General features: G+C 41.8%; 1 protein-coding gene across 1 annotated transcript in view; it reads right to left on the minus strand.

The window, feature by feature from the left end:
- Positions 1 to 10963, minus strand: part of plxdc2b (plexin domain containing 2b) — a 118853-nt gene extending 107890 nt beyond the window's left edge. Inside the window, exon 1 of the mRNA XM_082545881.1 lies at positions 10084 to 10963. Within this exon, the coding sequence (XP_082402007.1) occupies positions 10084 to 10177 (94 nt within the window). The 5' untranslated portion in view covers positions 10178 to 10963. The remainder of the gene's footprint in view (positions 1 to 10083) is intronic.
- Between the last annotated feature and the right edge of the window lie 6309 nt (positions 10964 to 17272).

Genomic DNA, 17272 nt, shown 5'->3' on the forward strand with positions numbered 1-17272 from the left:
GCTTGAAATTCCGTCTCCACCGTTGCTCGACGCTGCGTGTATAGAGCAGGTAGCGCAACAATAGAAAAATAGTTGCGGGACGGCACTGTGTAGCGTTTGTCTAGGGTGTTGATCATTTTCCTAAATCCCTCGTTTTGCACAGTGTTGATGGGAGCCATATCTTTGGTCAGGTGATAAGTGATAGCCTCCGTAATTTCTTTGTGCCTGCGGGAGTTCGACGTGTATAGGGAAGCGCTGTATAAGGTTCCCGTTATTGGTGTTTGGGTGGTTGACCTGGACGGATTTTCTCCTGTCACTTTCTCGTCATCCCTGACGTGCTATCCGTTGTTTTTTCCCTGCTAATTTTAGCATCACACGGCACAGCTTCTGTATCACGTGGTATAAGGCTCCGCCCTTGTCATTTGTTGAGCAGGAAGAGTGAGCGCGTGTTTTCATGCAGATTACGTCCCGGATAAAAATGTGGTACAATCGTCGTTGTCTTTTTTTTTTTTTTTAAATCGTTGTCATTTGGAAATGAGATCGTACATAAGTATGAATCGAGATCGCGATTTTCTAACGATTAATCGTGCAGCCCTACTTGGAGCAGTTCAAAAAGATTGATTGAACAGATTTAAGCGTGTGCAGCATTAGCAGGATAATAACTGCAAAAGATACATGTTACACCAGACAGCTGTAAATTAGAGGAGGGAGAAAACAATGGCACGAATGAGCCTGCAATTGATGCCGTTTGGTGCGAGTGTGCTAGCTTAATAAACCAATCAACAAACAGAACAGTAACAGCATGTTTAATGTGACTGCGATCACTGAAAAAATGTGGCCTTTTGGCCTTTTCTGGCAAAAATTATGTCAGCAAGGGCAGGAAGTATGGCACATTACTGCCAGACTTTCAGCTAACTGTTAGCTTAACATAGCATATGTTTAGCTGATATTTTTCAGACGATAATATCAACACTAACCCTTCAAATGGAGACTCAGAACGGGGATTCACACATGGCATGGTTTTTGGTACCAGATGGGCTTGTCTGAGCATTTCAGAAACTGCTGATTTGCTGGGAGTTTCCCACAAAGTCATTTCTAGGGTTTACAGAATAGTCAAGAGAAAATATCCAGTGAAGTGTTATTCTCTGGGTTGTTGTTGGGAGACGTCAGAAGAGAATCGTAAGACTGCTTCATACTGATGGGAAGGCAACAGTAACTCACGTTCCAACCAACATATCTCTGAACGCACCACACATCGAACCTGAAAGCAGATAGCTACAGCACACCCACGTAAGCTCTTTCTGTTAATGTTTAGGTATGACCACAAATATGGGAGTAAAGCTTAAAACCATCCCAAACCGCACTTCACAGAAAAATGTGGCCACAGCTTTTCTAGCAATCGATTAATAACTTTAGTGTGATTGCTGAATTTAGTGCAGCGGTCAGTTATAAGAGTGCATTCCTGAAAAATCTGCTGTTACTAAAGTAAAGCACTGCACACATGACTGATCATTATTACCATGGTACCACTTGATCGCTACTCTAAGTAGTAAACTAGTGATAATATATATGCTAACAAGGGCACGTTTTTGGGACTTTTGCTTTTAAAGATTGTTATCCCTGCAACCGACTGGGGACCTGTCCAGGGTGCACCTCGCCTCTCACCCTATGCCGGCTCAATGGATGTTTTCATAAATATGAAGAACGACACCTTCCTCCAAACCCTCTGACTACCATTTCAATTCAAGGGCGGACCTAATTGAAGAACGTGATGTTACTAGATGATTTTAGTGAGAGGTTAATTTGAAGATTCAAAAACACTGGTGCCACAGAACCAAACTGAAGCTAGTTTTTATTTTAACAAAATACTGGAAAGTTTCCACCAGTCCTTGAAACCTAACTAAGTTTACAAGATTAAATCTGTAAATCAAGCCAACCAAGTGCAGGTTTTTGTGTGTGTTTGTGTGTGTGAGAGAAAGGTTTTGCTTTTTGCAAAATAAAGAAAGCAACAAAACAACAGTGAAAACTGCTGCTTAAGGACTAACAGACACATGCACAGAGCGAGGCGAAGGCATGTAGCAGCATGCCATGAACCCCGTGAGTGACACTTGCTTGAGTGGGACAAAGCTAAACCATCGCTCCTGCTGGGTGGAGGATATGAAGCCCGCTGCAGGGTGGTGTGACAGGCTGCTCGGCTGGGTTGACACCTTATCTTCTTTCAGCATGCCTGGACCGCCTGAAACATCACACTCTCTTCTCTCCTTCATGATAGCAATGCATGCAATGCTTTGTTCCCCTTTGGAGAGCTGCTGCTTTCAACCTTCCTTATTGAGTGCATCATATCTTTGCATCATTTCAGTGCATACAGGATGCATACAGTTTTCTTATTTTACACAGCTAGGTTATACTATGAGCACTGGTAGGGTTTTTTATGTATTGGGGAAAAAAGGCCCAGAGAGAGGTCACGATGCTAAAGTATACAAATAGAGTAAATATATAAGCTGATATGTTTTTTTGAAGGGAAAATTAGATTTCATGATTCTGTAACACCTGCAATTAATTTCTGCAATTACTCCCATTAGACACAAATAAAAAGACATATTGCCATAAAGTGTCAAGCATGAAATCACTCCATCTGTGTTTCCCATCATTACATCTTCAGGATGTTATATGAGGTTTTAGTTAACAGGACTCCTGTTACAGACCCCACAGCTGACTGACAACCAGCCGGCCATTTTATGTTATGCTACACATAAAATTCAGCACTCAAAACCTGACTTTAAATACCAGCGACTTGCTGGCCTGTATCAGGCCAAACCCCTCGAAGACCTCAAACAAAGTGAAGAAAAAAGATGATCCAGTAAACCTTTGCAAAAGTGCAAAACTAAAAACAAAGGGGCAACACTGTGCAGGTGAATGTATTAACATGGGAGAGATTTACTTCAAAGGCAGCATGCACGTTTGCAAAGGGGCGTCAACATAAAATATGTTGCATTGGATGTTTTGTGGAATTCATTCATAACTATACTTGTTTTGTACATTGATATTTTCTGTCACGATCTATTTCACAAGAAGAAACTGAGTCTACAGTAAAGAGGAGAAAAGAGTTTTGGAGTCAGTCCATCTCATCTAATTAATCAGAATTATCAGTGTAGTTTCAATAGGTGGGTCGTGTGGCGGTATGCCAGGTGTACGCAGTCCTGGGAGACAACTGCGGCTCGTTTGCATGAATCAAGAGCACCTCCTCCAAGATAGAAAAACATTCAGCTTTTCAAGAGGCAGTATTGGACTCATTTTATTTTTCAAGGCTTATCGAGACCACACATTACTTTTAGTTGACAAAACATGAAGATTGAATTTTTGCAGTTTGACAGTCCACTCATACATAATTTACAGGGACATAAACCAGAAGGCGATCGAGGAAAGGCTTCGAGCAGCCTCCAAAAACAGTCAGCCAGCTGTTTTCTAGGATAACACAAACATACAAAAACATTACAAAACTTTTATACCTTCGGTGGCTGTTCTTGTTTCATGGTTGGAATAAAAGGGATAGTACAGTACAGACCTGAGCCTGCATTCAGGTCAGATGCCAGAACAACCGCAACTGGCCAATTTCAGTGTGAGGAGTGGGGACTCCAGAAGAAGGTCATTTCTGTCGCTTGCAGTCTCATTGTATCAGTCACTACCCTCCTCTCGTGGTTGTAGGTGAGGGTAGAAGCATAGATCAACCAGTAAATCGAAAGCTTCACTATCATGCTCATCTCTCTCATTTTCTCACTCATAAACAAGACTCCGAAATACTTAAAGTCCATAACTTGGGGTAGCAACTCATTCCCAACCAAGCGTGGATACCAGCTTAGAACCACACTCAACTGCAAACCGCCCCAATGCAAGCTGGAGGTCATAATTGGTTTAAACCAACAGAACTACAACTGCATTTTGTCAGCAATGCAAACCAGGGTCATACTATTTATCGGTAATAGATAGCTTGAAACAATAGGTCCAATACTCTGTACCTGAAGCCCTCACTGGGGGAAGTGGTCTTCTCCAAGGTTTTCTCCAAGTCCGCAAAACACACGGAGACAGGCTGGACTATATATCAGTTTAGATATCAGTGTAGTTGCGTTGTGAACCAAAGTAGAATCCAACACATGATGTTGTTACTTATAAGTTCCAATACTGATGCGATCCAAAGTTAGCCGTCAGCAGTAACAAACAGGCAGATTTCATCATCTCTAAAATATTGCTGGGATAGTTTTAATACTTCAGACTGAAAGTGGAAAACACGTTGTCATTCTGTTTGTCTTTCACCTGCTGGTGTGTGGAAAGAACGCAGGGCTCACTTCCTATTTAAAAGTACCCTAAAGCTTGGGACATGTTAATAAAACAGTTGTTGAAACATAAAAAAGCTGCAGATATTTTCAATCTTAGTCACAGACACTCAGGGAGGCACACACACTTACAACAGACACTAAAGCAAACAGCAAATCTTCCATGAACTCCAATTCTCACATGGTCTAGTACCAAAATAAACATAGACTGAAACTGACAGCTTAAGTACTGTTTATAAGCCGGGCATTTTGTCCTGGAAAGGCCAAAAACAGAAGAAATGGAAAGTCTGGCTGAGATCCTGGATAGAGTAGTGTGCAGGGCTGTACAGAGGACAGTCAACTGTTGCAAATGCTACACCTTCACGCCTCGGTCGAAAAGTGACATCATTGGTTGTTATAATGTGCAATGAATAGAAAACCCTTCAAATAAATTCTATAACAATGACAGAAGATTTGTTTTTATATCCACCCACTAAATACTGTATAATAATCTGTAGACTGTCAATACAAACTCGGTCTGGTTAACATATGTTTGATCCTTTGTCAATGCTACATCCAAATTACTGGAAAATCTGCAAAGCAACTGTGAATTGATACACATTTCCTTCCACTATCATTACACAAACATCAGGAGTCATTGCTGGGGTTAATTTTCCAATCTGCAGTCAATTAACTGCAGCAGAACAGCCAGATGAAACCGGCACTAGTGAAGCTTTTATGAGGAGGAATGAAATCAGTGTAAAACAAAATATGTTTCCTAGAACACCAGGTATAGAGAACATACATATGAACACGTGTATACATATACACACATATATATATATATATATATATATATATATATATATATATATGTGTGTATATATCTCTAAAGTTTCCAATCACGCTGTGATTCATTCTGTTCCTGTTGCACTTTGTTTTTTATCATATACAAACTTCTTCCTCTCAGAAATTCAGTGCATGGACTGCAGCATGTTTAGATTTTTGGGAAAATAAACTGATCCAGAAGCAAATGAGGCATGCAAACACTTAGTCACTTGTAAATGATTGTTGTACGTCTGAGCAGAACATTAGTTTGACAATATGTAACTGCAGAAGAGTGCCCAGGGGAACTGTTTTCCTTTATTGCTACCCTTTATTTTTCCTTCCTATAATCTCAGCTATTAATCATCACTCACTACACTTTAGAGTCCCATATTTTGATATTGTTCTGCTGTTATTGTCTCTTCTTTCACTATGACGGTCAGAAAAGATGGGCAAGTGCCTGTTTTCTAGGACTCCGCCCTTTCTCGGTTATCCTCTCAAATGTTTCCCAATGCAAAACACAACTCCTCCTACCCAAAATGAAAACTATTGTGCTTGTTCCACTCTTCCACGCTTATGATCTATTTCTTACATCCCTCAGCCGAGTCTAAGGGAGGAGCAGATAACAGCCTTACTGTGGTCTACTGGCTGCAATCATCTGCAGAGAGGGGATGTTTCTGATGATTGGAAAATGCTTGTCATCTTTCACTGACATCCAAATTTGCATAGCTTCAACCATCACAAATCTCCTGGTCCTCCATCTGACCGTTTCAAGCTTACTCTACAGACATGATTCTTGCCTAGCAGTAATCATTAAAACTATGTGATAGCTCAAGCAGCATGTTTTAACAACTGGATGTAAAGGAACTTTTGAACCAATAAGAAAAAAGCTTAGAGTAGCTTAACTGCACTGGGCTTCATTAACTAGTGGCCTCTTTGCTTTTTGTTTCTGAGCCTATTGAACTCCGTGTGGCTCTCCAGCCCTCTAAAGCCATCAGCGTGAGCTTCTCCTCGGACTAAAAGGGGCGGAGGGCTGAGCGACAAGGGTCAGGCGTGACTAATGCAAGAACCTGGTGCTGCTGTTGGATGCTACTAAGCGGGGGTGGGTGGGACGATATGCCATGGCCCGCTGTTGCCACATAGAGGGCAGCACAATAAACCCAGCCGCCGTCGCCGCCCCTCCCTGTCTGTCACCCCCTCAGACCACCCCCACCCCCTTCATCCATTCATAGCAGCTCCTTTCAGCAGGTCATTCAGTGGGGCCGGTAAAGAAGCTAGCTCATTCTGTCCGTTCTGAAATGTGCAATGTCAGAAAAAGGGAGAAATGGTGGGGGCGAGATTCCGAGGAGGCTTAAAGAAGGAGAACAACTAAAGAAGACCGAGCTGGAATCTCCTGCTTTGAATCAGCAGGCAGTTTGTGTTGGGAATCACCTCCGAAGCATGACGAAGAGAAGCGGGAAATGTAGCAACACTGCAAATGCAAAGGAATTTGCATTACTAGTGTTGTAAGACACAACTTAGTAGTGGCCACAGGCATCAAATAATGACAATCTGTCACAAGATTGTGGCCACAGCAACACCGCTTTTACACACTGTTGTCATTTTAGCTCAGTCTTTGCTTCCAGTTTAATTAGCATCTGGTTTAGGGGCGAAAAACTTCTTGATTAGGCTCAGAAAAAGATTGGGGTGATGAAATAAATTAAATAAATTCAAAATATGAATCATCCTTCTCAACATTAAACCTGCTTTGCATCTTTGTACCAATTTGGACTTGGGCTGTGGTGAATCTTTACCCTACCCAGCATTCATGCTTGTGCGTGCTGTTAATTACCTTGTGGTCATGTCCTAGTGTTTCATGTGGTACCAGAAATAAAGAATATCCTTTGGGGTATTTTTTTCTACTTGTTTGTTTTTCCCTCCTGGGCCCTTTATTTTTGTTTTAGTCAATGTTCTTTTTTTCAGAGTCCTTCCATTTTTCAGTTCTTTGTATATTCCCCCATATTCAGTTCAGCTTAACTCAATTCTGTTTTATTTACATAGCGTCAAGTCACAACAACAGTCGCCTCAAGGCAGTTATATTCCAATAGTTTCGGCAATCTCCCTCCAGCAATCTGCTGATAAATGTGTCTTCATATTGAGGCGATGTTATTTTCTTACCGGTGAATTTAAAACCTGTGGCAAAAAAATAAGTTGGATATGCACAGAAGGAACTGACAGCACTGACCATGCCAAACACCTACAGTACATTTCCACTGTGATGTGCATCGTGGCATAGCTCACATCGTAAGGTTCAAAGGGGTCTGTGTTTATGACATAGCCTACAGCGCAGATTTAACACAGTAGTATAAATCCTCTGTTAACAGTAGCATGTGCAATTGTGATGCCACAGGGTCCTAAAAAAGCACATGTTGGAGGTGAGACCTGCCCTGACCCACAGTGTAATGGCATCAAGGAGAGTTTTGTGCATATACCTCTGATGACTTTGACTAAATTCCAATACTGGAATAAATAAGAGAAGGCTCATCTGTCATCATTTTATCTCCAAAGTTTCAGCTTTATTTGTTTATACTGTTGATACTCCAACTTTCCCTCCTGAGCCCAGAATTAAAGGTTTTTTCTTCACCTCTGTTTATGCACAGACTGAAAAGGACTTAAAACAGGTGGATTTTAAAGCACCTGATGTGCCTGAGATCTCGCATGTTCAAACTTGTAATCTCTGTTTTGTGTCTGAGACAGAGAGAAAGAAACACGTGACTCTGGACACAGAGGTCATCAATAAAAGCTTAGATATGCGGTTTGTTAGCTAGGAACATAGCTAGGTATTTTACCCACAAGAATAAAACCAAGGCATGAAAGTCTTTGATGGCCAGCATGCATTTTTCTTCACAGCTCTCATTTTAATGTGCCTCTGAGTGTGCGCCTGTAGGACTGCAAAGGCAGCTGCTGGCAGCGTGATGGATGAGGAGCGTCATGTTGGAGCTGGAGACGTCCACAGTCGCTGCAGCCTGTAAGCTTTTTAACCCTCTATCAGCCTCTTCCAGCCCGTGAAGAAACCCCACTCCCAGCATCCGCAACGAAATGAAATTCCACACACAACCGCAATCTTAGCACATTAACAGCCTTCAGCAAAGGCTTTTAAATCAGACCACATCATTACATGAGTCAAGACTCTCTCTCACGCTCTCCTTCTTATTCCCCTATCGCACATGCAGATACTCTCCAGGCTCTGGTGGAACATCTCTTTTTCCACTCGGAGAAAAGCAGCAGAGTGAAAATTAACCCCAAAATCAGTGTCAATTTTCTGAGAGTGCCCCTGTTGAGTGTATCTCTGGGTGAACATCCAGAGCCACAGACTGAAAGCTTTTAAAAAAAACAAATCCTAATGCACTCACAGGATGTTGTGTAATTTCGCCCAGATGTGTTCCACAACTCATCTAACTAATAAAGAAGAAGGGAATGTTTCCACCATTGCTGTGATCTCAGCTTCTAGTGGAGTTGCTCAGCCACTTTCAGAAGGCCTGCGAGCTTTTCTAAATGTGAATGGTGCATTATATCATCCCAGAGGACCTACAGAGAGTGAAAGAGTCCACCTGCACTCTGTTAATACAGGCCTATCTAAAGAAGGGCAGGGGTTGCTCCTTCCAGCGGATTTGAGGTCAGCCCACGGCAAGGGAAGCACCTCACCCAGATATCTAAAAATACTGTCCCACATACAGTTTTGCTGCATCCAGCTCAAGCAGGAGATGGACTGATGAAGGACTCCGAGTGTAGCGCTGGTTTGGTGGGCATTCCTGTAATCTGTCTACCTCTAAAACAAGCTTTAATACCAGGCGAAGGAAATGAGCCGACAATTTAATCTAAGCTCTGAGCCTGGAGTGTGGCAGGATTCGTAAATGAGACTGTGTGAGAGTGTAAAAAACACGAGCAGCACGTGCATGCCCCTGTGCAAACCACCACACACGCAGCTGATAGCATCGTGCTCTCTCTCTCTCCCAAACAGGGCCAAACAGCCCTGTGGTCTGCACTCACACACACATGCGAGTTGAATTTACAGTCACTGTCAGCAGTTGAACATTTCTCTCACCACTATCTGATACGTGATGAAGATCTGCTGCCAGCAATAAAAAAGCCCTGGGAAACACGAGCTGGCCAGCGCGAACAGAACCGATGCTGGCACGAACTTCTCCCACCGAGGGCAAACTGACGTGGGATGGGCTGAGATTACAGATTTGTGTGTGTGTGTGTGTGTGTGTGTGTGTGTGTGTGTGTGTGTGTGTGTGTGTGTGTGTTTGTTGGGGGGTTCAGGTGGACTACAGTAGGGATATTGTTTGCACAGGAATCCTGATTCTCCAGTATGGACTTTGTCTTACAATCAAGGACATCAACAGGATGAACATCTAGGTATCCAACCTGAACCTTAAATAAAAGTAAGAACTGTGAAAAGTTGCACATGGTTGACACTTCCACCTTACATGTCAGAGTGGGAAGAACAAGGAAGAGGAAGCTTGTTGTGCTTCTGCACAAGCTGAATTAATGCGAAAACACAAAAAAATCAGCCGAGCTCGGAGGCAGTGCATAAGAACATGCAGGAAAAGCAAAGCAATTAAGTGAACCTTGTAGTAGTTGGGAAATTATGATAATTAGCATCAGATCAAGTCTACTCGAAAGGGAGTAAGTTAGTGGGTCATGACAGCCTTCTTTAGGCTAATGAATTCTTAAAATAAAAAGGAGACAGGATGTTTGTCCACTCTTTTTTTAAAACACACAAGTGGATCTCTGCAGCAGCAAACAATGAATTCTGCGCGTAAAACAATCTCACGCAGAGGCTAACCAGCAGTCCACCTGTGTCTGCATCATTTCTCCTGCACGCTTTGCAGAGGAGACTTATGCACGAACTTGGCTCTTTAAGGCACAGATCTCAACTCGGTCCTAGCAGGTTAATGCCTGATGGCTAACGCGGTCTTCTTACCGTTACTGGCTGTGATCTCGGCTTGCACATTCCACACACACTGCAAAACTAAAACAACTCCAACAAAAAGGTCGAACGTCTTCACAGGCGCCATATCCAAGTTCCCGCTGCCGATTTCTGCTCAGTATCCCGATTTTTTTCTTCTTCTTCGTCTTCTTTTAGAGTCCGTCTCTGTCACGCACAGACACCGCTTCCCCGAGAAGACTCCGTAACTCTCCTGCCTGTCCTGCTGCTTTTAAAAGGGAAACCTGCCTGCGCTGCACTGAGCTGTTTTTTTGTTCCAGCGTGTGCCACGCCGCGCGCTTCTGGACAGTAAACGCGCTCTCCGCCTCCAAAATTAAGCAAAAATAAATACTAGCAAACAAAGTGACCGCATAAATACGAATCTCAGTCCTTGCACTGTAATGTCATCCCACAGGACGGAGATGCAGAGCGTTAGTCAGACAAATAAAGGCTAAAAATGCGCTCCTGAAGAAGAGTGCGCTCTCGCCGTCATCAACTCCTCAGAGCCAATGACCCTTCTTCTTCTGTTTGATGCTCCGGGTGTGCAGAAGCTGGGGAGGCAAACCCAGCGAGCTGTCGCGGACACAGGCAGGTATTTGAGTGACGTGGGAAAATATTGCGAGCAGAAATACTTTGGAGGTTCAGGATGACGCATTTGTCGACTGAAGGCTCCCCGGTGGACAAAAGAGACTTTCACTCAGAGGGGCTTGTTTTTATGAAAGATGGAGCAATAGACACAGCAGACTTTGGCTGTACAGAAGTACAGACTGGCTCTATTTTTAGTGTCCGTCTTACGTCTTTTCCTCCTCGTGCATTTCTTTCAATTAAGAAAAATCTGTAGACTCCACTTCTGTCCCATCGCTCACCTTTCCCCTAGACTCAGGTGATTGAACTGTGAGAGCGCCCTCTTCAGATACATAACATTAACACTTTTGTTCTATTGGAAATAGCTTACTTCTTCACTGATGGTGAAAATACATGAAATAGAAACCTGACTTTTTCTGTTTAAATGCACATTATCTTTTCCTGTGACTAAATATGTGGAAAACTTTTGAAACCATAACCGATAAATAAAATGAGCTATGCGTTAACTCCAAAGTGATGTTACTTAATTACACTTAATTAAGCTTAAGCATCAGTTAGATCTTAGCTCTAGAGGTAAAATTCCGTATTAAATCTCCGGTAAACAAAGTTGCAAAATACTACAAGCAAAAATCAAAATAACATGGGAGAGATTTACTTCAAAGGCAGCATGCACGTTTGCAAAGGGGTGTGTGTGTGTGTGTGTGTGTGTGTGTGCCTACAAACCTCAGTGGAGAAAAAGATGAAAACAGTTGTAAAAATCTGAGAGGACAAATATTTTGCACAACTCAGGCCCCTTAAACAAAACAGATCAATAAATACCAATTAACTCTATAGCTTTGTCAGTAATTAGTCATTACCTTGATTAGCCTCCCTGTCTACTTAGATTCATACAGAGCAGCATCTGCCAACAGTGCAACAGTGATGAGATGGGGATTTGTTTCTGCACTAAATACATTTTACTGTGGCATCAAAACAATCAGATTTTTCTCTTAGAATCATCACTTTCCCTTTTTTCTCTAGAAATATTTCTGAAAATGTGATAATCAATCATAAAATAATTAAGAAATGAAACAGATGGAAAACAGTAAAAAATATGAGACACGTGCAATAACTCCAGATCTCCAGATATCATGTTTTAATCCTTCTTCAGTATCAAAGTAACTTATTGACAGCTGTACCGTCATGATGATATGGCAAAGACAAACGGATAATTGTTAACTGAACATATTTATTTGGGCCAAACTGGTGAAGTGTCACAAAATCTTCTAGTTTACTTCCCTGAGACATTAAGCAATCCACAGTTAAAGCTGCAAGAGAAACTACCAGGAAAGGTCAGGAGTAGGAGGTGAACTACTGCCTAACTCACAGCAGTCAGTGAAGTTTTTTCATTCAGTGTCTTTATTACTTTTAAGAATAGGGGACAAACCTGTTTGGATTCATGTCAAAAACTTACACTGCACTGAAATAACACGTGAAATGTCCTTAAAAGCAGTGTGTGATGAAAATGGCATAGAAAGAAACTGTTCCAGGTAAGGTATTTGATGGACTTTAGTTTGGAAATAAAGAGAAATAAAGTTAACATTTGAAATCTTAATATATATGTCTTAGTGTATTAATTGTTTTGAAAGAATAGGAATTACTGAGGTACGGCAATGGCATGTGTCATCAGAATCAGAATCAGCATACTTTATTAATCCCTAAGGAAATTATGTGGGTTACAGTTGCTCCAATACAGTACAAGAAAGAGACTAAACTATCTGACAATGCAATGTGTTGCAGATGTATTGTCATGTGCCATTTATGTGGCCCAAAATCATTAGCAAGCCAGGCTGAACATTGTATCGTGTGGGCCTGAAATTTGGTGGGCGTGTGACTGACATGCAGAAGCCAGTGTGGCCCATAAACTGCAGCTGTGGGGCACATCTGGGCCAAAAATTCATTTTGATCTGGGTACCATGATCAACTTTATTTATATTTAAATTTTGTGTTATAATCTGGATATTTCTTTATTAGACCTATTTTTATTAGTATGGGTATTTTGTAATAATTTGTATTATTTAGTATTGGTACTTTAACTTGTTTGATCTGGTCCTGTAGTAGAGAGATCCTTCAGACGCTTAGTTCTGAAGGATCCTTTTTCACATAAATGGAGGCCATTTATGTGATAAGGGAAAGCCCATCTCTGAATTGAGGAGGGGGCCTAAGGGTACATCTTATGTATTGCAGCCATTCCCCAACTCTCTGTGAATGGTACCAATGGCCATTGATCAGTGGTTGTTCATCAGCGGTGATAGTTTCAGTCATTATGCAAATGTACTGTTTATAAGATTTGGAGAAACCTGCAGTCAGCTGAGACTGAAGAAGTCACTTGGATGAGTGACGAAACGTTTCTCCCACTGAAAACTCTACATCCAGATGAACAGAATCAACTTTTGGGAGCTTAGTTCTGTTATTTGTGTGAGCACTTCACTTTTAGGGATGTGCAAAAAAAATGACAAAAAAAGAGGAAGAATGTTTTGACATGCATTTTCTCTACTTTCCTCTAAAACAGCTGTAGGAGACATTGTTATGATCATAAGACTCAAATAAATTTCTGCTGACAGCACCTGTCCACGATTGTGGCACATTCATTTCCTCAGATAAATCCCAATCACCCCCGGCACGATTGGTTCAAACACACACCCCTTCTCCAGTTACAGGGGCTTACATCAAGTGACTGCAGCGCAAACACAAACAATCCCACCCAGGTAGGGATACACAATGCGCTGCCCTGTGATGTATTCCCTCATAAAAGGAGATTATTGCTGACACGTGCAGTGTGGCCATTTAAGCCGTAAAACATCTTTTAATCAGATGCAGTCCAGTGTCACCATGCCATGTGATTTAGCTCCCGAGGCTCCACACATGCTCTGCAGCTCTAATCGTCACAGCACTCGAGTCTCAGCAGCCACAGCTCTGCTGCTGTAATCGCCCCCTTCCCCAACTTCTGCAGAAACAAGCTGACCACTCTGAAAATCTCCCACAGCATCCTCCATCCTCCCTAAGCCACCACCCCCCCTTCCCCCAACCCCTTCCAGTGTGACATAAAGCAGGATCAGACACAGTCACTCAGTGAACTTTTGCTTGGCTGCACACCACACCACACTTTGCCTCTCCAGGGGGACTTTAAAGAGCATCAAAACGTCTGTGACGAAATCAGTGAAGTGAAATGGGAGGAATCAAGAGCTACTGGTCTGAGGGTGGTGGAAAGTGTGAATTTTCCAGCGAGTGTTTGTGCCTAGAGACTGTCCCCACATGTTGAGTTGCAGCGCACCATGTCACGCATTTATGATGCTTGGCCACTTAAAAAAGCGGAGAACAAAGAGGCCATGTGGCAGTCAGACACAAGCAAACTGAGAAGAACAAGCGCCGCTCTGTTTTGGCCTTTCCATTAGAGCATTGCTTATTATTACCTTTTCCGTCTCGCTGCAAATATTAAGGAGACCCGAAAGCACACAATAATTGCGCTTTGCTTTGAGTGGAAACTTGAAAATGCTTTGCTCTATTGCACAGTCGTATTTAGAAGTGGTGAGCCTGGATAGCAGGAAACTTATAATCACATGAATCAGACAGACAGCCTCGCCTGTGGCACAAACAAACCTGGAAATGCACACAAATGCAATTTAAAAGTTCAATAAAGAAACTGTTTATGCTTGTTTTTCTTCTTCTTGTGACGTCTTCTCCATCCTGGTCCATTCCTGCTCTGTTAGGGAGCGGGGCCGGACCGCAAAACTACACCTGAGCAGCAGAGGCTTCGAGCCATGTTTATGTCATGTGATTAGGTCCCCCTTGTAAACAGGGGCAACCGTGTCAACGTCCAGGCTGTGAAAACACATTGGTGGATTTGTACTTTTCACACTTCATAATAAGAAAGCGCCAAACAAACATGGCTGCCACAGTTCAGTCAAAACAACTGATCAGTAAGATCATCTCTACAGTCACACAGCTGTGTGTGTTAAATTAAGCATGGTAACTATGGCAATCTTTCCCATCCTTTCCATCCATCTGACCACAAATAAACATGGCGGCTGCTTTTTTCCACTTTTTAATGCATCCACTAGCGAGTTGTTTTTGTTGTTTTTTTGTTTTTAAACCAAAGCCAAAAAACAATAAAAGTGCCTTTTCTAGACCAATATTCAACAAAAATCTAACTGAATTCATGTGCATATTAGATAGATAGATCCTCCTCCTGCAAGTCACATGGTTTGTTATACATGGACTCTTTTTAAAGAATATATGAACGTCATCCCTGTAAACAGCTTGCAGGTGTTTGGATAAAGCATCGATCTCTCAACCATAGGCTATCTTTAGCCAATCAGATCAATTAATCAGGATCTGGTGAGGAAAACCAGCTTGCAGTCTGAATAGCCTTGCAAGCCAGCAGCGAGTTCATATAGCCAGCTTGGGAGTTACAATATCATTAGAAAATTACTGCAGTCTTTGTAAGAACACTTTATGCATAAATGCAGGCAGTCACATAAATAAAAGAGGAGATGACTCATCTGTTGCTACAGAGCTTAGCTGCAAACGTAATGACCTTTAGTTCCTCAGAGGAAGCTGATTTGACCACACAGCTTGTGATCTCACACGACTGTGATCTTGTGAGGCCTCACGGGGCAATCATAACATCTGAACTGTGACTGGTTAGACTTGACAAACTGTACGGCTCATCAGGAATGAGATGTCAGAGGCAGAATACCCGAACAAACAACGTGACTGAACAGTGGTATTTGGAGTGATGTGAAGAAAATATAATATCAGCGTTTCCTCTCTTTACGAGTTCTGTGCAGTAGAAGCTGTCAAGGCCACATTGTGGAAGTTAACAGAAGAAAGACCGCAAGAAAAAAAGTGGTTTTATTTTGTATTTTTGTACAATACAGGTGAAAGCCTCAACTATCAACTGCTGCAACTGCATTTTGTGGATAAGCTGGTTGTTGAAGTCTGCTTTTCAAAGCAACCGTAATCACTGCAACAGGAGTCACTATGACGTCATTCTGCAGCTCCACTTATCTGTATAAGAAGGTTTTTGTTGTGCATTTTTCTCTGTGTTTGTTTTACATACCAGAAATGTTTACTGCCAGCTGCTGCACGCATCTGTGATTACCAAAAGACAACGGAGACCAAATCAAAAGTTAAGAAGAGAATGAATAAAGGGATGTGAGTTATGTGCAAGTCTTGACTCACACTTCTTCTTTTGTTCTCCACATGTATGGCGTTATTTTTGTGCCACTATTCTGAGCGCAAGTAAAAAAAAAAATTGCAGGTGCAAGTGTTGCATTTTGAGGAGAAATTTATTTTGAGCAAAGAAAAGCTAAATTTGCCAATTTGCGCCAGAAAGAGGAAATCAGCGGATGTCGCGCTAAACAACAGCAGCACGTTCAAGCTTGATAAGCTGCTGTTAGAATTTATTTAATATTACTTTCGAGTATCAGCTGATGTTTGCTGGAGCCACAGCTGTAAAAGCTGCTGCTCATGATATCGGTTTGGATATGTGGTGAGAGGGAAACATGAAAGTGATACAAAGCATACATATATACCAACAAGACAGTGTACGTCACTGTCACAACAGCGTTTGTTTTAGTTCAAAGGCTTTATGGGTTTTTTTGCATCCAAGTCTGTGATTGGCTGGTTTTGTGGCACAAATATAATGGTGTACAGAAAGAGTTGAGCGCGCACGGGCAGAAATGTTGAGAGCGCAAGCAACACGTTGCGAGCGAGCGCTAGTGCAAAAACTGAGCAAGAGGGGCTGCTATTGTGTGTGTGTGTATGGACACCAGGAAACACTGAAATACATTTTTTGCACGCAGCAATGAATTTTGTTCACTCAAATTTAGCTTTTCTTCACTCAAAATTAATTTCTCCTCAAAATGCAACACTTGCACCTGCAATTTTTTTTTTTACGTGCACTCAGAATAGTGGCACAAACATAATGCCATACCACATGTCCATTTTCCTCAATTTTGTAAGGTCACACTGCACACTATGGTGAAATATGCCAAATTTTCATGTTGGGGATAATCTTGTTTGTACAAAAAAATGCAATTTTAAGACTGTAAAACTGTTATCTTTGGCATTATCTTTGACCTTCAGAAAGCCTGGAGAATGATTGCTCAAGACCAACATTAGAAGATAGTCTGGCTCCTTAGAGGAGGGATGGATCAGGAGTTTTGCAGCAAGAAAGAGTTGCTCCGTGACCATAAATGTGCAAATATTTCAACAATAATGTTTTGCTACTTTGTTTTCCAATAGGTAATAATACGGTGACATTTTTTCTGTTTCAAGCTTGTTTGCTGTCAAATGTCTGAATAACTTTTTGATCCTGTCACTGTGAACAGTCCACCACCCCCCAACATGATAACCACAATGAGCATCAGATTGTTCAGAGAGACATTTAGAAAAATGTCTTTACTATCTCAGTCAAAGAGAAATGTGTGGTTAGTTGCAAGCTCCTCTGAATACTGAAAGGATTACACAGAAGATAAATATAAAAAATGGGTTGCAGGGCTTTTTTTTATAACCTGCTGCAGTACAACTATTACATGTTACATGTTTTTCAATATTG

Source organism: Aulonocara stuartgranti, assembly GCF_965226115.1.
Source record: "Aulonocara stuartgranti genome assembly, chromosome: 9".
Taxonomy (NCBI): domain Eukaryota; kingdom Metazoa; phylum Chordata; class Actinopteri; order Cichliformes; family Cichlidae; genus Aulonocara; species Aulonocara stuartgranti.